Genomic DNA, 17213 nt, shown 5'->3' on the forward strand with positions numbered 1-17213 from the left:
GGAGAACGCACAGGAAAGTACTGGTCAATATTGGTTTAAGTTCTTCATACCTCTCTACAGAAGCCACAAGAGAAAGCCAGAGAATAGACCAAGCCCGATAGCTGCAAATAGTTCATTAGAAAGGTGTAAATGGACAAGTGAAAGCATACTCTAAAATAGATCAGTAACTTTGGGCTTTGAAAGGTTGAGAACTTAAAACTACTTTTATTTTCTGTTATACTAAATTTAGTATAAAGTTACTGCAAAGCTGCATTCCATACATGCTATTAAACTCTATGTGTAAAAGGTTAAAATAAAGATAAAAAGTTGCCTTAACCTATACTTTCCACTTACTCTACAGATGGAATCTTCCTAGACTAGCTTTTCTGGCTTCTTGTAGATGAGTCTGACTGAATCCCTAGAGATGTAAGATTCACTTTCTCTCCCCTCCCTCCTATAGAGCTTGTCAATACCAGCTTGTGGAGTGTCGCAGGAGCACTCCTAGTATGCCAAGTTATCTTTTAGTTATGCTTATAACTATCTGCAGCCTCAATCTGTGATGCATGAATATTAGTGCAGTTACGTTACTTCTACAGAGCAGCTTCTGAACTGCAAGGCTGACCACACCCATATATAATATCACTGTAGTGGTGACCATCATTGCACACACGGTCATCCAGGGAGAGATCTTAATCACTGTATGAGATTGCTTGTTCTCACCTAATGTTCAGTATTCACTTTTGTGATAAGAGGGAACCTCTAACACAGGAGGTCTCTGCTCAATCCTAGTTTTAATTTTAGGCCATTCAGCATCAACATTTTGCTCTTCATCAGTCTTTAGGGAGCATAAAATGGGGGTTTGCTCTGGCCAGTAAAGAGTGGGTTGCAAGATATTTCTGTATGGTCTTTTCCACTGAATAGAATCATTTCCAGAATATCTGGGGTAAATCTTGATATTCAGTAAAAATTTGGTATTTTGTTACAAGACAAAAATCCTTTTAAAAAAGATAAGTGAGTTAATATTTCTGCAGCATTAGCAGAACTTCAGTACTAGAAATAAACTCAGACAAAGTTTAATCTCAAATAGGTTCAAGCACTTTCCAACTTGGGATGTGCTGACTTTGGAAAGTTAGAGACACTTAGTTCAGAATATTTGAGAACACCTGTTGTAGAACTATTCAAATTTAATCTGGTGAGCTGCAAGCTGGTTAACAGCCAGGTAATTCCTATTAGTTAGTACAAATGTTAGGTTGCTACAAATTACTTAAGGACTTCAGGATCTTGACTCCTTGTTTTGTCATACAATATTTGTTTGGGTATCATCTGTGGGGACTGACCCCCAAAACAATGAGCCTTTACTGCTTGAGCTAGAAGACGAAGTCTGTTTGTTTGAAGCCAGTGAGAATCAGGCTTCTGTATGTAGTTGAGGAAGTTTTTTTTACCCAATTGGTTTCTACACGATTGTTAGTAGCCACTTTTTCAGTAATTATTTGCAGTTCACAGTAGTTATTTAGAAAGGGAGGTGGGTAAATAGTTCACCAGTGACCAGACTAACCCAGTTACTTCCTCTGTTCTATATTATTTCAAGCCTTAAACAAGAGTTGAAGAAAGCTATGCTTCAATTCAATGGATTCTCCCTGAAGCCTTCAGTAATTTGACGTTTGGGATGGGGGAGGTACAGAACATCTGCATTTAGGATGTTTCAATGCAGGTATCTAAGATATAAGATGATGACATACCGCCTTTACACCTGTAGTGGCGTCTTTAACAATTCCATGTTGTTCTAGTAGTGGTAAGATGTTGGTGATGAAGGTATGCCACCACATGTTGAGGAATTCTGGGTGAACCATTGTGGGATCACTTGTGTCATCTTTTATGCTTTTGGTTTTAGAGTCATATGTGTAATTCCATGGTTTCATTCTTCCTAGGAAATGCACTACTTTAGCATTTGAACCAAACCTGCCAAAAAAAAGGAATTTGAATTAGATACTAGATGTCCAGGAAAAGTACATACATGATAGCATTCCATCTCCTAAAGAAAAAGCTAAGAAATTGCAACTGCCTACTGGCACTGAAAGCATCACTATGCAACAGGAGAATGCAGATAGAATTCTATCTCAAATAGCTTATTCAGATTGAAAACAGCCAAAACCTAGTGGTCTGGGCCATTTCAGTACTTACAGCAGACAGTCTCTTGGTAGTTGGTGTCCATGAGAGCTCAGGATCGAACAGTCTCAAGCAGCAGTTGCAATCAGAACAAGTTTTAAGAGTGAGAGTTTCCACTACAGATTCAATGATCCAAATAGCTAGACACCATATACACTTAGCCTCATCAGTGACAAGATCACTGGTTTTTTAAGTCTGCAGCCCTACAGAAGGGGACGTTCGAGTTGGTCAGAATATCCAGCTTCAGAAAGCTTCTGCCAATGCAGCGGGTAGTTCAGGCATCCTAGAAGGATAGTCTGTCTCACCTGCCATGGTGAGACTGCATGGAAGTGTTTTAATGATTCTCCCTCCCTCCCTCCCCCCGCCACTGCTGCCTCGACAAATTTCTTTCTTCAATTACATGGCTGTTCAGAACCCTTAAAATCTCAGTTCTCCAGGTAGATCAAGAGTGTCTGATTACACTTAGTTTTTATGGAAGGGCTACATAAATCATCATGCAGCTACAGTGGGTGTACTTTTTAAAGTCCCTTTACCTTGCTAGTAGTAGTCTAGTAGGATCAGAGAGCCCACCCCAGTGAACTCTTGATGTTGCATGCTACAGAGCAGAGGTCCCCAACGCGGTGCCTGCAGGCACCATGGCACCCACATAATAGCCAGCAGACGAGCATCTGCCAAAATGTCGCCAACAAGCTGCGTCATCCAGAGGCGTCGCCGCCGAAATGCTGCTGATTTTCAGTGATGACACCTCTGGATGACGCAGCTTGTCGGCGGCATTTCGACGATGATGCTTATCGATGTTGCCGCTTGCCAGCGGAATTTCAGTGGATGCCTGTCCGCCGCCATGGTCCTCCATGGCTCGTCTGGTGCCTGCCAGACGAAAAAGGTTGGGGACCACTGCTATAGAGTTTGCCTCCACTCAAAGTATGAGTTAGGGCTAGTCTACACTGGCAACGTAGTGTAGTCAACGCAGAGCACTGGGAGAGAGGTCTCCCAGTGCTCTTAAAAAAAAAAAAAAAAAAAAAATCACCTCCACAAGGGGTGTAGCTTCCAGTGCTGGTGCACTGTTTACATTGGCGCTTTACAGCACTGAAACTTGCTGTGCTCAGCGGGGTGTTTTTCCACACCCCTGAGCAAGAAAGTTGCAGCACTGTGGAGTGCTAGTGTAGACAAGCCCTTAGAGTTTCTAGCCCTTCTGGTTGCAGAAGCAGCTTTCTATCAGGAACCTAGTCAAGTAGTACACTGTCTTATCAAGTCTGCAGGCAGAAATCTTCCCAACAGTGAACTGCCTCATTTTCATTTTAGTGAAAACTTTAAATCAGTGGGTTTTGATATCCATATTCCCCCATTTCACTTCTGATCATGTCAGCGGAAATCAGATCATTCAACAAGCCCAGGTTACCGTGCCGGATGCCCTGGCTCTCTCCTCGGCAGCTGGGAAATGCTCCCAATTTCCTCAGCTCTTGGGGTAAACATAGCTCCATTGAGGTAATATGCAGCATGTTAAAAGTTTAGTGTTTTGTGGTAGTTTAAACCTAAATTGTATGTTTTCATTTGTCAGCATAAATGTCTGAGGGCTTGTCTACATCAGAAAGTTGCAGCGCTGGTGAGGGAGTTACAGCGCTGCAACTTTGAAGGTGTACACATCTGCAGGGCACCACCAGCGCTGCAACTCCCTGTTTGCAGCGCTGGCCGTACTCCCGTTTTGTCTCGGGTGTAGAGGATCCAGCGCTGGTGATCCAGCGCTGGTAATCCAATGTAGACACTTACCAGCGCTTTTCTTGACCTCCGTGGAAGGAGGAAGCCTCTGGTAATCAAGCTGGTCTCCTTTCCCGGTTTGCTCTCTCGTTCCCGGAACCCCGAGCAAGCAGGTCTCCTTCCCTGCGGTTTGCTGGGTGGCTCCGGGAACGCGAGAGCAAATCGCGAAAGGAGACCAGCTTCGCCGCGGTTTGCTCTCGCGTTCCCGGAGCCACCCAGCAAACCGCAGGGAAGGAGACCTGCTTGCTGGGTGGCTCCGGGAACGCGAGAGCAAACCGCGGCGAAGCTGGTCTCCTTTCCCGGTTTGCTCTCGCGTTCCCGGAACCCCCCTTGAAGCCGCCCAACAGCGCTGCAGTGTGGCCACATCTAACACCACTTGCAGCGCTGGTTGCTGTAAGTGTGGCCACTCTGCAGCGCTGGCCCTATACAGCTGTACTAATACAGCTGTAACAACCAGCGCTGCAAAATTTTAGATGTAGACATGGCCTTAAAGTGATGTGAGGCTGTATGATCAGCAGGAGGAATCTTGCTGCCAGAGTTTAGGTCAAATTCGCTGTTAAATACAAGGAACATACAAGAGATTGCTTTGAAGAACTTTGTTTTCAGGCTTTAAGTGCAGTGCCTGAGAGGCTAAAGGGGTCAGAACAGATGGCCAAGTTTAGTTTTTAAGCTAGTCAAGACCACTTTAATGGAATTAAGGCAATTCCATTTTGTCTTCTTGAGGGTCAATCTTCTCTCAGTTGGATCTGTTTCAGAGCAAGTCTACACTACAGCACTACATTGGACCTAAAGAGAACAGAAACAAATAATGTGCTTTGCACATTCTTGTCTTTTGTTGTTTCTTTTATTTTTTTTGGTGGATTTCTCTTTAAGATAAGACTTTTTAGCTAGCAAGTCTATTTCTGTGAAAGGTGATATTTGTTTGTTAACTCTGCTTTGCCCCTTCAAACACTGCCCAAGAGGCTGTGGCTGCACAAAAAGCCCATAGTGGCTACATGTAGCTATGGTGGCCGCATTTGAGAAATGCTAGTTTAGGCTGATCCTACCTGTTGTGTGAATAAGATTAGACTTGTAAAGGAAATTGGTTTTCTACAACAGTTACACTAGCACATTCTATGCATTCCTGGATTGTTCTCTGCTGCCACTCATTCTGGAATCAGTCAGGATGAAAGTGCCTTTATTTTCTATAGAAAACCTGTTAAGTATGTTCAAATGGATTGCAATCACTAGTTGTATTCCTTCCCCTCACTCCCCAAAAGCAGGGGTACCCAGCATGTAAGACTTTTTATGCAGGTGTGAATCTTAGCCTCATGGTACAGAGACTCTGAAGGGTTAGATACTGATGACAGAGTAGGTTTAAAGTTTGGTTCATTAAAACTATTGAACTGTGTCTAGTGGATATGGTTATAGATGTTCATCTAGAATGCCTGCTCTGACAGCCCATGTGTTACTTGCAAAATCCAAATACCACTAGCTTTAACAGCTCATTACGTGCATCTAACTCCGTTCAGTTTGAAGGAAGTTTTTGCCTGGGCCAGGCAGATCCAGCTGACCTCTCATGGCAAAACAAGGTCAATTATAAAAGGTTGTTTTTTTTTGTGACATGACTAATCTCAGGAAGGGAGTAGCCGAGGAGACTATGGTGTACATAACAATAACTTTCAGCTTACTGAATGCTGTTTATTCTGACTACTCAGTAGTGAGTATTCACTCTGGCTTGCATGTATTTCTTCTTAAAATAAGCATTCTAATTTTAACCTGACAATATTTCAGATGTTCAGATCACAAGACATGGTTTGAACCTGAGCCAGCAACAATACTGCTTATGTTAGCTGCTCCATTAATCTCTAGCAACTTGACGTCATCTAAAGATCAGTTGGTATTTTCATGCAATTGCTCCTCACTTGCTTTTGAAGCTAGCAGTTAACATGGCCCAGTTGTAATAAAGATTGTAAATTGCAACCATATTTGAATAGTTTTACACACTTTATGCTGTAACAATCCTAGAGTTTAGATCAGAATTAGGCTGATTCCATCACAAAGTACCATTACATGGGAAAAATGTTACCTGAAATGGCAGGGAATTGCAGAGGCATTGTGCTCAGAAAGACAAAAACAAGGTTTGTTACTGGCTGTCCTAGGAGCTGGCTATTGCAGGTTTACGAAGATTGCTGTGAGGTCGAGTGTAAGCAACAGAGGAAAAACCTCATGTCTGATGACACCCGGGTCTCTTTATTTGCAGGATACAGAACATGATTGTCCCTGCAGCATTTTTGTTATGAGTCAAATATTTATGCCACCGATGACAGCTGCAAAAAGGGGCAACCCAATAACTATGCTTGTATCATGATTAGTTTTAGTAACAGGAAGGTCAAAAAAGGAGGAGAGAAATTATGATTTATATAGATGTCACCATACCTAGCCCACATTGACTTGGGCTAAACCTCACTCAACCAAACTCTTTAGCAAGGACAACTGCAGTGCAGATAATGCCTCTTTGGTCACACTAGTATACCTGCGACTAAAAATGTGTTGAGTTGTACTCTTGCAATAGAATGGGTCCTTGGCAAATGCACCTATGCTAGGTAAATTAATTCAAAGAATTAGCTGCTGCCACTGACTGAGGTAGTTTAGGTCACAGATGTGTAAAGAATACTTCTATTTTAATTTTTTTCTTTTTATTGAAATTAAACCATTACATGGTTCAAAGTGAAATAAGAGCCTGCACTAGCTATCACATACCCTTCATTTGGCCTAACCTTGGATCTCCACACTGAAATTGAGTCAAAGAACTGATTTTATACAGCCTTATCATCTAGTAAGAGATGGGTCAGCTTCACAAAAGCTCTAGTAAATTTGGCCCCTATAATAACTACACTAGATTATGAATAATTTTTCTACAAGAAAGAATGTTGAACTTACGCTTTAAATGCTGGAAGGTAGGAGTACAGAGAAATGCTGCTTAAGTTATAAATAAATGGCAAGTGTTTGTTGATATCTGTTGTTGCCCAGCTGCTGAAGAAGGTGTTTAATAACCCCTGGTCCCCACCTGAAAGGGAAAGATGGAGAGTTAGCAGGTTGCATGAAAATGATCAATATTCCTTATAAGTTTCTTCACTAAATCACTGATTCAAGACTGAGTTTAGTCATGTGAGCTAGCATACCCAGTAGGAATCAACAATACAGTAGCATTCTATTTATAGAAGTTAGAATTCTTAAACTATAACATTTTCACCCTTGGGAGGGCACATTAGCCCTCTTCCTCTCGCCAGAGGCAGCTATAGATTTGTAAACTTAAGTCATACTTTAGGCTATTTTACCTATCAGATGACAGCCAAAGGCTTAGAATCCCTACTGCCATAATTTACATGTGAACATGCATTTGTTCTTGCACGATGCAACTCAAGTTTCCATTCACAACCTGAAGTTGAGTTAAATTGGAGTAGTAAGCATTGGAAGTGTCAGATTTGTTATTCCAGTTGCAGTGAGGCAAATACAGTAGACTAGATTACGATCTGTCATTCCAGATTTACACACACAACCAAGATAAACTCTGACCGCTGGTTGATTATCAGAGGCCCACATATGGCTCAGCAATCCTGTACATAAATGAGGCTGCTTTTTTGACTCAAAAACTGATTGGTTTGCTAGAAGCAGTCTAGGCCTTAATTACATTTTCTGAGAGATGTCATACTAGAAGTCAACTATATTAAAGTTCCTAGTTAACTTCATAAGCTAGAAGTTTTGTGTTTCAGTTGATGCCTGCAAAAAATGTTCAGACCTTCATTTTGAATGTAGGCTAGTTTACAACAGCAGAAGTCAGTGAACGATAGCCTGGATGCAGAGCCATTATGACTGTTTTCCTAAGAGACTTGGAATGCTAAACAGAATGTAGGAATTTGACAAGAAAGTGGATTAGTTAGAGAAACTGACTTTGCTTGTGGGGTTACCTTGACATTTGTTCTCTGCTTACAGAAACAGCCTGAGCACTTTTCCAGACCAAGAACTATGCAAGCCCCCCTCTAACTGGGCCATTTCTGTTTTAGGACACGATAGTACTATTCTAAATTTGATCTTATAATGTTGGTAAAGAGTAGACAGCTTTGACACACAAGTGAGATTCCTGATGTATGCTTTTGGATTAAGGTAGTATTAAAATTACTACATTATTATTCTTCCCCCCATTGTTAGTATGACAAACAATTCCACTATGTTTATTCCAACCAGCCAGGGCAAAAAAAGGTGCATGAGAAACCATACTATCACTTGTCAGAATGAAATCACCACTAGCAGAGCCAAAAAGTAAGATTAACGATTCTGAAGAAATCATGGCAGTGTTTTACTATTAGCTTTTTGCCAAGCAGCCAACTGATAGAGCAGGAAGTTAGAAGTGAACTGTAGAAGGCCCTACCAAATTCAGGGTCCATTTTGATCAATTTCACGGTCATAGGATTTTAAAGAGAGTAAATTTCATGATTTCAGCTATTGAAATCTGAAATTTCAGTGTTGTAATTGTAGGAGTCCTGACTCAAAAAGGAGTTGTGGGGGGATCCCAAGGTTATTGTGAGAGGATGGCGGGTGGTATTACTACCCTTACTTCTGTGCTGCTGGTGGTGGTGGCACTGCCTTGAGAACTGGGCAGCTGGAGAGTGGTGGCTGCTGGCCGGAAGCCCAGCTCTGAAAGCAGAACTGTCGCCACCAGCAGAAGCAAAATGGCATGGTATGGTATTGCCACCCTTACTTCTGCACTGCTGCCTGCAGAGCTGGGCCTTCAGTCAGAAGCTGCCACTCTCCAACCTCCCAGCGTGGAAGGCAGCAATGCAGAAGTAAGGGTGGCCTGGTATAGTGCTGCCACCATTCTGCGCTGCTGCTGATGGGGCGCTGCCTTCAGAACTGGGTGCCCAGCCAACAGCTGCCACACTCTGGCTGCCCGCTCTGAAGGCAGCGCAAAAGTAAGAGTGGCAATACTGCAGCCCCCCCCTAAAATAACCTTGTGACCCTCCTCACAACTCCCTTTTGGGCTAGAGACTCAGGACCCCCAATTTGAGAGACTGGTCTCCTCTGTAAATTCTGTATAGTATTGGGTAAAGCCCACAGAAGGCCAGATTTCACAGGGGGAGACCAGATTTCATGGTCCGTGACTCATTTTTCAGCTATAAATTTGGTAGGACCCCAGACATGGAATAAATTTGCGAGAGCACAGAAACTAAGTGAGTTTGTCATCTGATGTTTAAGAAAGCTCTTCCAAGTCAAGAGAGATGCAACTATTACTATATATTGGGAACTTGCATGTCTTTATTTTGTAAGACTTCTACCATATTAGAAAGTGTCTCTGCATATTCCTGCGGTCTTCTACCAACTGAAAACATCTTAATACAGTTCTGTTACAAAAACAGTTTGAGGCAGAGGAGCCAGATCTCCCATGTTTTGTGTTTGTCTGTAAGTTTAGACTAAGTGATTCTACTATCCTGAGTGATTGTTTGGAATAGATTTGCATGTAGACATAAAGAACAGCTGTATGTTTTGCATCATAAAACTAGTCCTCCTGCATAGTACAGGTTACTAAATTCTTCCCGAAAATCATCATCCAATACTTCCTCTCCACTGCATATTCTTCACTCCTTATGTTATGGACTGTTTGTGTCCTAGTCTTACCAAAAACCAAGAGCCCCTCCAATCCCACCAAAGTGGAATGCCAGTTCAAGTTAGTGTTGTATAATTGTGCAATATGCTACTATAGTTGCAGGTATAATCAATATTTTACATCTACACATTGGTTTAGATCTGAAACTATTAACTGCTAGAATACCGGCTTGGATTCCAGGCTAGAAGAAAGTCTAGTAGATTATGTAACCTATGGAACCAGTTTCCCTTGCACTCTTCTAAACTATAAAATAGGCAAACTTTTTATTCTAGCTAGTTTTGCTTTTAAATTCATAAAGCCCCAGGTTTTTAAGAAGTTTGCTAGAAACACTGAAGTCTTGTCTAAGGCAAGCATCAGACATTCCAGTTACGAAGTTCAGTTTCCCTTCTCCCTCCCTATTAGATACAGTAGCGTGGACCAAGATTACTGCATCATGTTATCCTAAACCTTTAGGGCAGCTGAGTTCACAGATAAGATCAATTTGTTTTCCATTTCTGGGAAAGGACAAACTAGTGGACATTTTTAGTCTCTTACAGAATAGACATTTTGACTACTTTGTAGTCATGTATACCAATATTTTGAGGCAAGCAGTATTATAGTGGAAGATATTTTCACAAACTTCTTGGGGATTTAAGAAAGAATTAGTATCCCAGAGTTGTGACCACTGTGTGCTGTATTAAAATATTCTGCAAGTCTGATGGCCACTGACAATTGCTTTCTTAGTGTAGTGTACAGAGTTAAAATGTAACATGAATCTTGTTTAACAGGGTGGAATGCCTGAGCTATATTTTCTTGTACCCTATCCCTTAAGGATTGGTGTTCTGCTGACGATAGCTCTGGTGAGCAGATATGATCACAGCAGAATGGCATGCCACTGTAAGACTTTAGCAGTGGGCATGTGCAAGCTTTTTTTGGATTATGATGAATTTAATAAAGTGCTCCTGTTTTAGATAGTGACTGGTCACTAACAGACCCAGTGGTGGAAACAGTATGAATAGAGTTAAAACATTAACAGTGCTCATCCATTACCCTTGTAAGTCAGCCTTAGGCTTGCTTCTTTTTTGTTACTAGATTCAATTCTTATAACTAGGTCTGCAAAAAAGCAGCTTTTTTTATACATTTACATTTTATACATTATACAACTACATCAAAGCCTATTGATCTAATAATGCTTATGCACAAAGTTTAAGATGGTACAATGATATCACTGTTACCCCGCTGTAACACGACCCGCTGTAACACGGGTTCACATATAGCGCGGTAGCAGCAGGGCTCCAGCGGCGCTTTAAAGGGTCCTGGGCTCCAGCTGTTGCGGGGATCCCGGAGCTCTTTAAATCACCACCGGAGCCCTACTGCTGCTATCCCGGGGCTGCAGCAGCAGGGCTCGGATGGCAATTTAAAGGGCCTGGGCTCCCTGCAGTGGCCAGAGCCCGGAGCTCTTTAAATCAGTGCTGGAGCCCTGCTGCTGCTACCCCAGGGCTCCGGCAGTGGGGCTCAGGCAGTGTTTTAAAGGGTCCGGGGCTCTGGCTGTTGTGGGGAGCCCCAGGCCCTTTAAATCAGTGCTGGAGCCCTGCTGCTGTTACCCCGGGGCTGCGGCAGTGGGCTCGCCGGCAATTTAAAGGGTCCAGGGCTCCAGCTGCTGCGGGGAGCCCCGGGCTCTTTAAATCACCACTGCCCCGATATAACAGCGTTTCACTTATAATGCGGTAGGGATTTTTGGCTCCTCACAACCGCGTTATATTCGGATAGCAGTGTTCTGACAATTCATTTCCCATGTTTAGGAGTGAGATTTTTGAACACCACATTAGAGTCTCTATCATAGCAATAATGCAGGTTTTGCTTTATAACACTGCTCCTCAACTTATTTACCATTGAGAGTCCCATATGCTGCTCTCTAGTCTGTGTTGTGTGGATGCGGCCCACATAATACAACAAATACTACCTGTATAGCCCTGAGGCTGTCACATGGGCTGCAGCTGCGTGCTGATTGAGCCGTAAGTAGCTCATGGGCCATGGGTTGAGAACCACTGCTTTATAAACATGGGATTAGCTGCATGTTGGAAGAATGCTTGAGTTTAGCACTCACTGAAATCATTTCGGACAGACATGCTGGTCAGCAGTACTTTTAGATCCTTGGCCATTGTATCATTGTCAGTGCCATCAGATGAAGTTATTGTCTGACCCTAAAGAAGCACAAATATGATTTATTCTGTTAAGTTTATTATGTGCTACACTAGTTGCTTTATCAAGCTCTTTATGGCTACACTGGGGAGTTTGCATGATCGAGACTGAAGTCAAACTTCCTGTCTGACACCAGTTTGTCAAGCTAACCTCATTTGAAATAGTATTTTATGATATCTGTAGATTAGGAAGCTATACTATTCTCAGGAAGAGTCTTATGCTTAAAGTGAACCACAGCTCTTCTAAGGTTTTAAAAAAGTACTACCGAGTTAGTGGGAGACCAGTTGTCAGGAATTTGTCCCAACTGGATTTGAGAGGTATTTCTTGATACTAAATTAGATCAAAAGCCTGTTTAACTCATATTTTTACATATACCACAGGCATATTTGCTTGACTGCCATTTTATAACCATGTCAAACAAAATGCCTATGGCATATGTAAAAACATCAAGTGCAGCAGGACCTAGAGTAGAGCCAGGTGACAACATAGGGTTATTCAACCCACGGCCTTGAAGTTATCCTTTTTGATATGCTGTTTTCCTCATGAACTTGAACTTAATGCAGCCACATGAGTCAAAGCTTCAGGATTACAGAAATACTAAAAGCAGTTTCTAGCAGCTGATTAGTCTAACTTCAGTGTATTCTTGTATGGGTGATACGCAAGTACAAAATTACCTGATTTATCTTGCAACCAAGTTGTATACTTGTTAGCACTGGCTATGATTAATACATCTTCAGTCAGTAAAGTTTCTTTTTACTAGAATTCTAATAGGGACTACCACTGACTAATTCAAAGGCTAAATTCCTGCTTTTTATTGCTGTTGAGGGCTAAAACCTGAGTAAGGGCAGAGTTTCTTCACCATTAAGTACTACCTATGGCAAGTCTTACCTCATAGCCCTCATGGTGATAGTCCAGTTTAGTTTGCTGGTCCACAATGTAGCAACTGTATGGGATTTCTGGACTGAACCGGAGGCCCTTTTCTGGCATGTCCAGTTATTCAGTGAGGCAGCAAATTCAACTGTACTACCAACTTACTTGAAAATGGTGCTTCAAAGGAAGTTAACACAGAGGTCATCCACAGTCAGTAGGCCACTTGTAGAATCTCATTTGGCCACCATTCTAGACTAGGGGGCCCATTAGCAGTACTTGCCAGAATGAATATAAAAAAGCAAGGAACTGCATGGGCCAGGACATTTACTCCTGGGACTATAAGGTCTGAACTCTCTTTGGAGATAAGAAGCCTGCAAGACAGTTTGCTACTCAATCAGCATAAACAAGGTTGTTAAAACTAGTTAGTAACACCAGAGATGACCCATGCTTGCCAATAGCATGTGTGTGTTACCAAGCATGCTCAGTACAAGCCAAGCAGCAAATGGGGGGAATACGAAAGGGAAGAGGGGGAGAGCACATGACCCTACATGCTTCCCCCACATGCATTGCCTCTGAGTAATACCACTGTCTCCATAGAGACAAATCCCCCCCCTTTTTCTTTTTGAGGAAATGCTGCTACTGATTAATAAAAACACCTAATTTTACTCAGCTATTTGATTAGCTACGGAGAGTAGAAGAATACGTTTCAGAACAAATCATTTCAAAAAGCCACTTAGAGCAATCCAGCTTTGGAAACATCATGTTCACTTTATCTCTAAGGATATCCACAAATGATTTTTGTGAAAAGTTGAGTTGATGGGAGCTTGTTTTCACTGATTTAATCAGTAAGTGACCAACACAATCAATCCATTAGTGACCAGTTTGTATCTAAAATGCAGGACACTGGTTTATAATCTGAAGAATGAAAATTCTTTAGTTAAGAGCTACAGAGAAAGTTTTGGAAGTGGCTGTTTAGTTTGTTTAGTTTCCCACTTAAGACTCATTAAAGTCCCTCTGAAGTCCATCTAGGCTTTTAATACAAGATAAGCTTATTAATGTTTGATGTTAGATTTCTGACTATAATGAAGTCAGACTCAATCTACAGAAGTCCATGCATATGAGTTTCCTGTAAACATGAGTACTCTTTCCAATGAGGTGCTGGAATTTTAGAATTCTAATGTAAGTGGTATCCCCTAAGGCATGCCCATCTGAGACATTCCTCCCCCCCTCAGCATTTTAAACAATCTAAACTCAAATATTGGAGTTGCGGTCAATACATACCATCAAAGCTGCCTTTCTCTGTGGCAAGTTGTAACAGATGATTGTATGTTTCAATGGAAGGTCGATAAACAAAAACTCCAGAATTAAAACAGTCTGGCCAGCCTGGATCTGGTGCTGCGGATAGCTCTTCTTTCTCAAAAAGCTCATCAATATTTGATAAAACCTAGTTGTAGGGAGGAAAAAATTGCTTTCTGTTTTCTAGGCTTTCTAATGCTTCATAGCATTATGTTTTGTTGATTTTGCCATCCACTCCAAGATATGAAGGTAAGTGTTCATATCAAAGGTCTCATTTTATGGAGGACAGCTTTGACATGGATATATTCCCTTATTACTGCCACTTACAAATTGTTTTGTAGGCTTAAGAACACTTCCCCGCATACCAAGTTACAGGTTCCCAATAAGAAAAGATTTCTATTGCAAGCCACTAGAAGGAACTGTATTCTGAATAACAAATATATAACTTACCATTGTGTCTGCATCCATGAACACACATTTTGAATACTGAGTCAGTTCCCAGCAGTGGAGTTTTGTTAGTGTGACACCCAGCTCTGGTCTTTTCATTAGTGCTAGATGGGCTGAATCTCCACTGTCCAAGACATCTACCAATAAGATTTCATCGAAGACTTTTTCTAGCACTTTCCTGTGGAAAGTAGTAATTGTTGATTTATTTTTGCAAGATAGTCTTTCCAATATCCCCAACCCCAAGATAGTTTTGTATTGCCTAGACTCTAAGTGCACAATAAGGAGTTGAAGCCTAGACTGTCTTGTATTTAGTCTTTTATTTAAACATGTGCAAGAGTCTTGTCAAGTTTCTAGCATAAAAATACCTTAGTTACCAGTTAGTGCTCCTGACTGGTGCTGGAGTAGTAAAAATGAAAACTGAAGCCCTGTGTATATACACAAGTCAGGCCGATCAGGTCTTGTAGTTTGAGCCTCCCACACAGTTTGTCTCAGCCAGACCTGAGAACACCGCCTCTTGGTGAGGTGACAGACTATTTTAAGCTTATAGCTAAGAAACAAGAAGCTATTAGACTGGTCTGTGCAGGACTTTGGACAGCAGCTGAATCCTGAACAATTCTTGTTGACCTTTAAAGCCACAAGGAACAGACCCAACTGCTGCTAGTTTATCTAGCTCATCAAGAGAGTGTTTACTTAGCCGTGGCTCTTCATGTGGCAGTGAGTGCAGTAGACTTCTAGGTAGTTTAGTTTACTTCCTTTTAGTTGGAAATGGTCTCTTGGAGCAATGTTGTGTCCACTGTAAGTGAAAAGCATCATTAACTCTGAAGAGCTAAACTGAAATAAGATATATTATGAGTTCTTAAAGCTCTTGGCAGTTATGCAACTCCAGTTTTTAATCATCGTTTAGTCTATCCACTAAAATTAAACATCAGTATCCGTAGAGGTATCTTGATTTCTACAGACTACTTTGAGGGACTAATGCTTATGGTTTCAGATTTCTTGACATTTTACATTTAATACCAGTAGTGCAGGTTGGGCTAGACAACCCGTAAGTGTCTTGAGTATTTTGAGCTGCTATCAGGGAGTTAAATTGTATATTTCTACAAGCTGAATAGTCTCGAACTACAACTTTACCCTCTAGATTGTCAATGGTTGTACTTTAAGTGATAGTCAATATTATTCTAGTCCCAGGGGAAGTTAAAAAAATTACTTCAAAAATATACACGAATATTGCAGATCAATAATAAAATCTGCAAGTTTTATTCATGACACATTCCAGTGGCTGTCCAAATATATTTGTTGTAATTGTTGTGTTGGAGTTTGTACTTTCACGCCCTCCTCTTCAGGAAGAAACTGCTAGCCTGGTGGACAGGAAGACTATTCATCTGAGGGTATGGCTACATTTGGAATTTCAAAGCGCTGCCCCGGCAGCGCTGCGGGAGCGCTGCCGCGGCAGCGCTTTGAAGTGTGAGTGTAGTCGGAGCGGCAGCGCTGGGAGAGAGCTCTCCCAGCACTGCATGTAAACCACATCCCTTATGGGTGTAGCTTACAGCGCTGGGAGCATGCCTGTTTACACTGGCGCTTTGCAGCGCTGTATCTTGCAGTGCTCAGGAGGGTGTTTTTTCACACCCCTGAGCACGAAAGTTGCAGCGCTGTAAAGTGTGAGTGTAGCCATGGCCTGAATAGAATGCTGTTGTATAAGTGAAGCACTAGAGTTGAGAGCCTTGAAACTGATTAAGTAGTCCATTTTGTGTTAGATAGTAGAGATAAACCTGGAATCACCTGTCATTAAAGCAAGCAGTATTTGGCCAAGACAGCTTCCTGTGGATTAGATAACAAGGATCACGTAACTAGTTCAGCTAGTTACTTCCCACTCCCAAGTTCAAAGGGAAGTCATGGCCTGAAGTTAAACTCTCATCTAGTCAAAGACTTTGAAGCTCTGTTCCATGCCGAAGTTTAGTTGTTTTTGTAGCAAAGGCTTGTTACATTAGTATATTCAATGACAGATAAGACTGAGAAGCTCAAAGATGAGCTATAACCAACTTGCTTATTTCCTGCCTTCATAAGAAATTTAATATGAAAGGTAAGTATTAAAGTTTGCAGGGGGGATGAGTTGTTTCAAATTTGAAACACTATTGAATTTACTTATGACCTCCATTACTAGATTATCCATGTGCCTCAGCTTTTGATGCATTTATCCTCAAAACACCTATGAGTTAGAGAGACTAGTCTCTCCCGTTTTACAGATGGGAAACAAAGGCAGAGAGATTAAGACTTGAACAAGGTCACATGAAACCTTGTAGAAGAGCAGGGTATTCAGCCTTAATCTGAGTGTCAGGCTAGTGCCCTAAACTACTGTGTCATTGTGCTAGGCAGCAAAAGAGAACCTACTTTGGAGAACCTATAGTCTAAGGCTGTGTCTACACTAGAGATCTTACAGTAGCGCTGCTGCACTGTTGCAAGCTCTCTAATGTAGCTGTTCTATAACAATGGGAGTGTGCTCTCCTGTCAACATAATTAATCCACCCCCAATGAGTGGTGTTAGCTGTGTTGGTGGGAGAAACTTTCCTGTGGACATAGTGCTGTTCACGCTGGCATTTATGTTGGTGTATCTTATGTCACTCGGGGGTGGTTTATTCACACCCTCGAGCAACATACGTTATATCAACATAAGTGGTAGCATAGACATAGCCTTAAAATACAACACAGACAAGGGGTAGGAGAGGAAGCATTCTATTTTACTGATGAAGGGAGGCAGAGAAAGATTATATCACTTGCCCAGAAAGTCTGTGGTAGATCCAGACATTGAACTTTCATCTGAGTCCCAGACCAGTGCCTTAACCACAGGACCATCCTTTCTCTCGTTGGCTAGTGGATT

General features: G+C 41.8%; 2 protein-coding genes across 9 annotated transcripts in view; one reads left to right on the plus strand and one right to left on the minus strand.

Moving 5' to 3' along the window:
• The window catches only part of HLTF (helicase like transcription factor), a 139166-nt gene that overhangs the window by 67521 nt on the left and 54432 nt on the right, over positions 1–17213 (plus strand). The gene's annotated exons all lie outside the window — the stretch shown is intronic.
• GYG1 (glycogenin 1) overlaps positions 1–17213 on the minus strand; it is a 29886-nt gene that overhangs the window by 4269 nt on the left and 8404 nt on the right. The window contains exons 3-7 of one of the 2 annotated variants that reach the window (XM_030575355.1): positions 14342–14516; positions 13877–14039; positions 6823–6949; positions 1719–1938; positions 51–101 (exon numbers count right to left, since the gene is read on the minus strand). In XM_030575355.1, the coding sequence (XP_030431215.1) occupies positions 51–101; positions 1719–1938; positions 6823–6949; positions 13877–14039; positions 14342–14516 (736 nt within the window). The remainder of the gene's footprint in view (positions 1–50; positions 102–1718; positions 1939–6822; positions 6950–13876; positions 14040–14341; positions 14517–17213) is intronic. The other variant, XM_030575356.1, reaches the window with a different exon arrangement.

This window comes from Gopherus evgoodei, chromosome 9 (assembly GCF_007399415.2).
Source record: "Gopherus evgoodei ecotype Sinaloan lineage chromosome 9, rGopEvg1_v1.p, whole genome shotgun sequence".
In the NCBI taxonomy this organism is placed as follows: domain Eukaryota; kingdom Metazoa; phylum Chordata; order Testudines; family Testudinidae; genus Gopherus; species Gopherus evgoodei.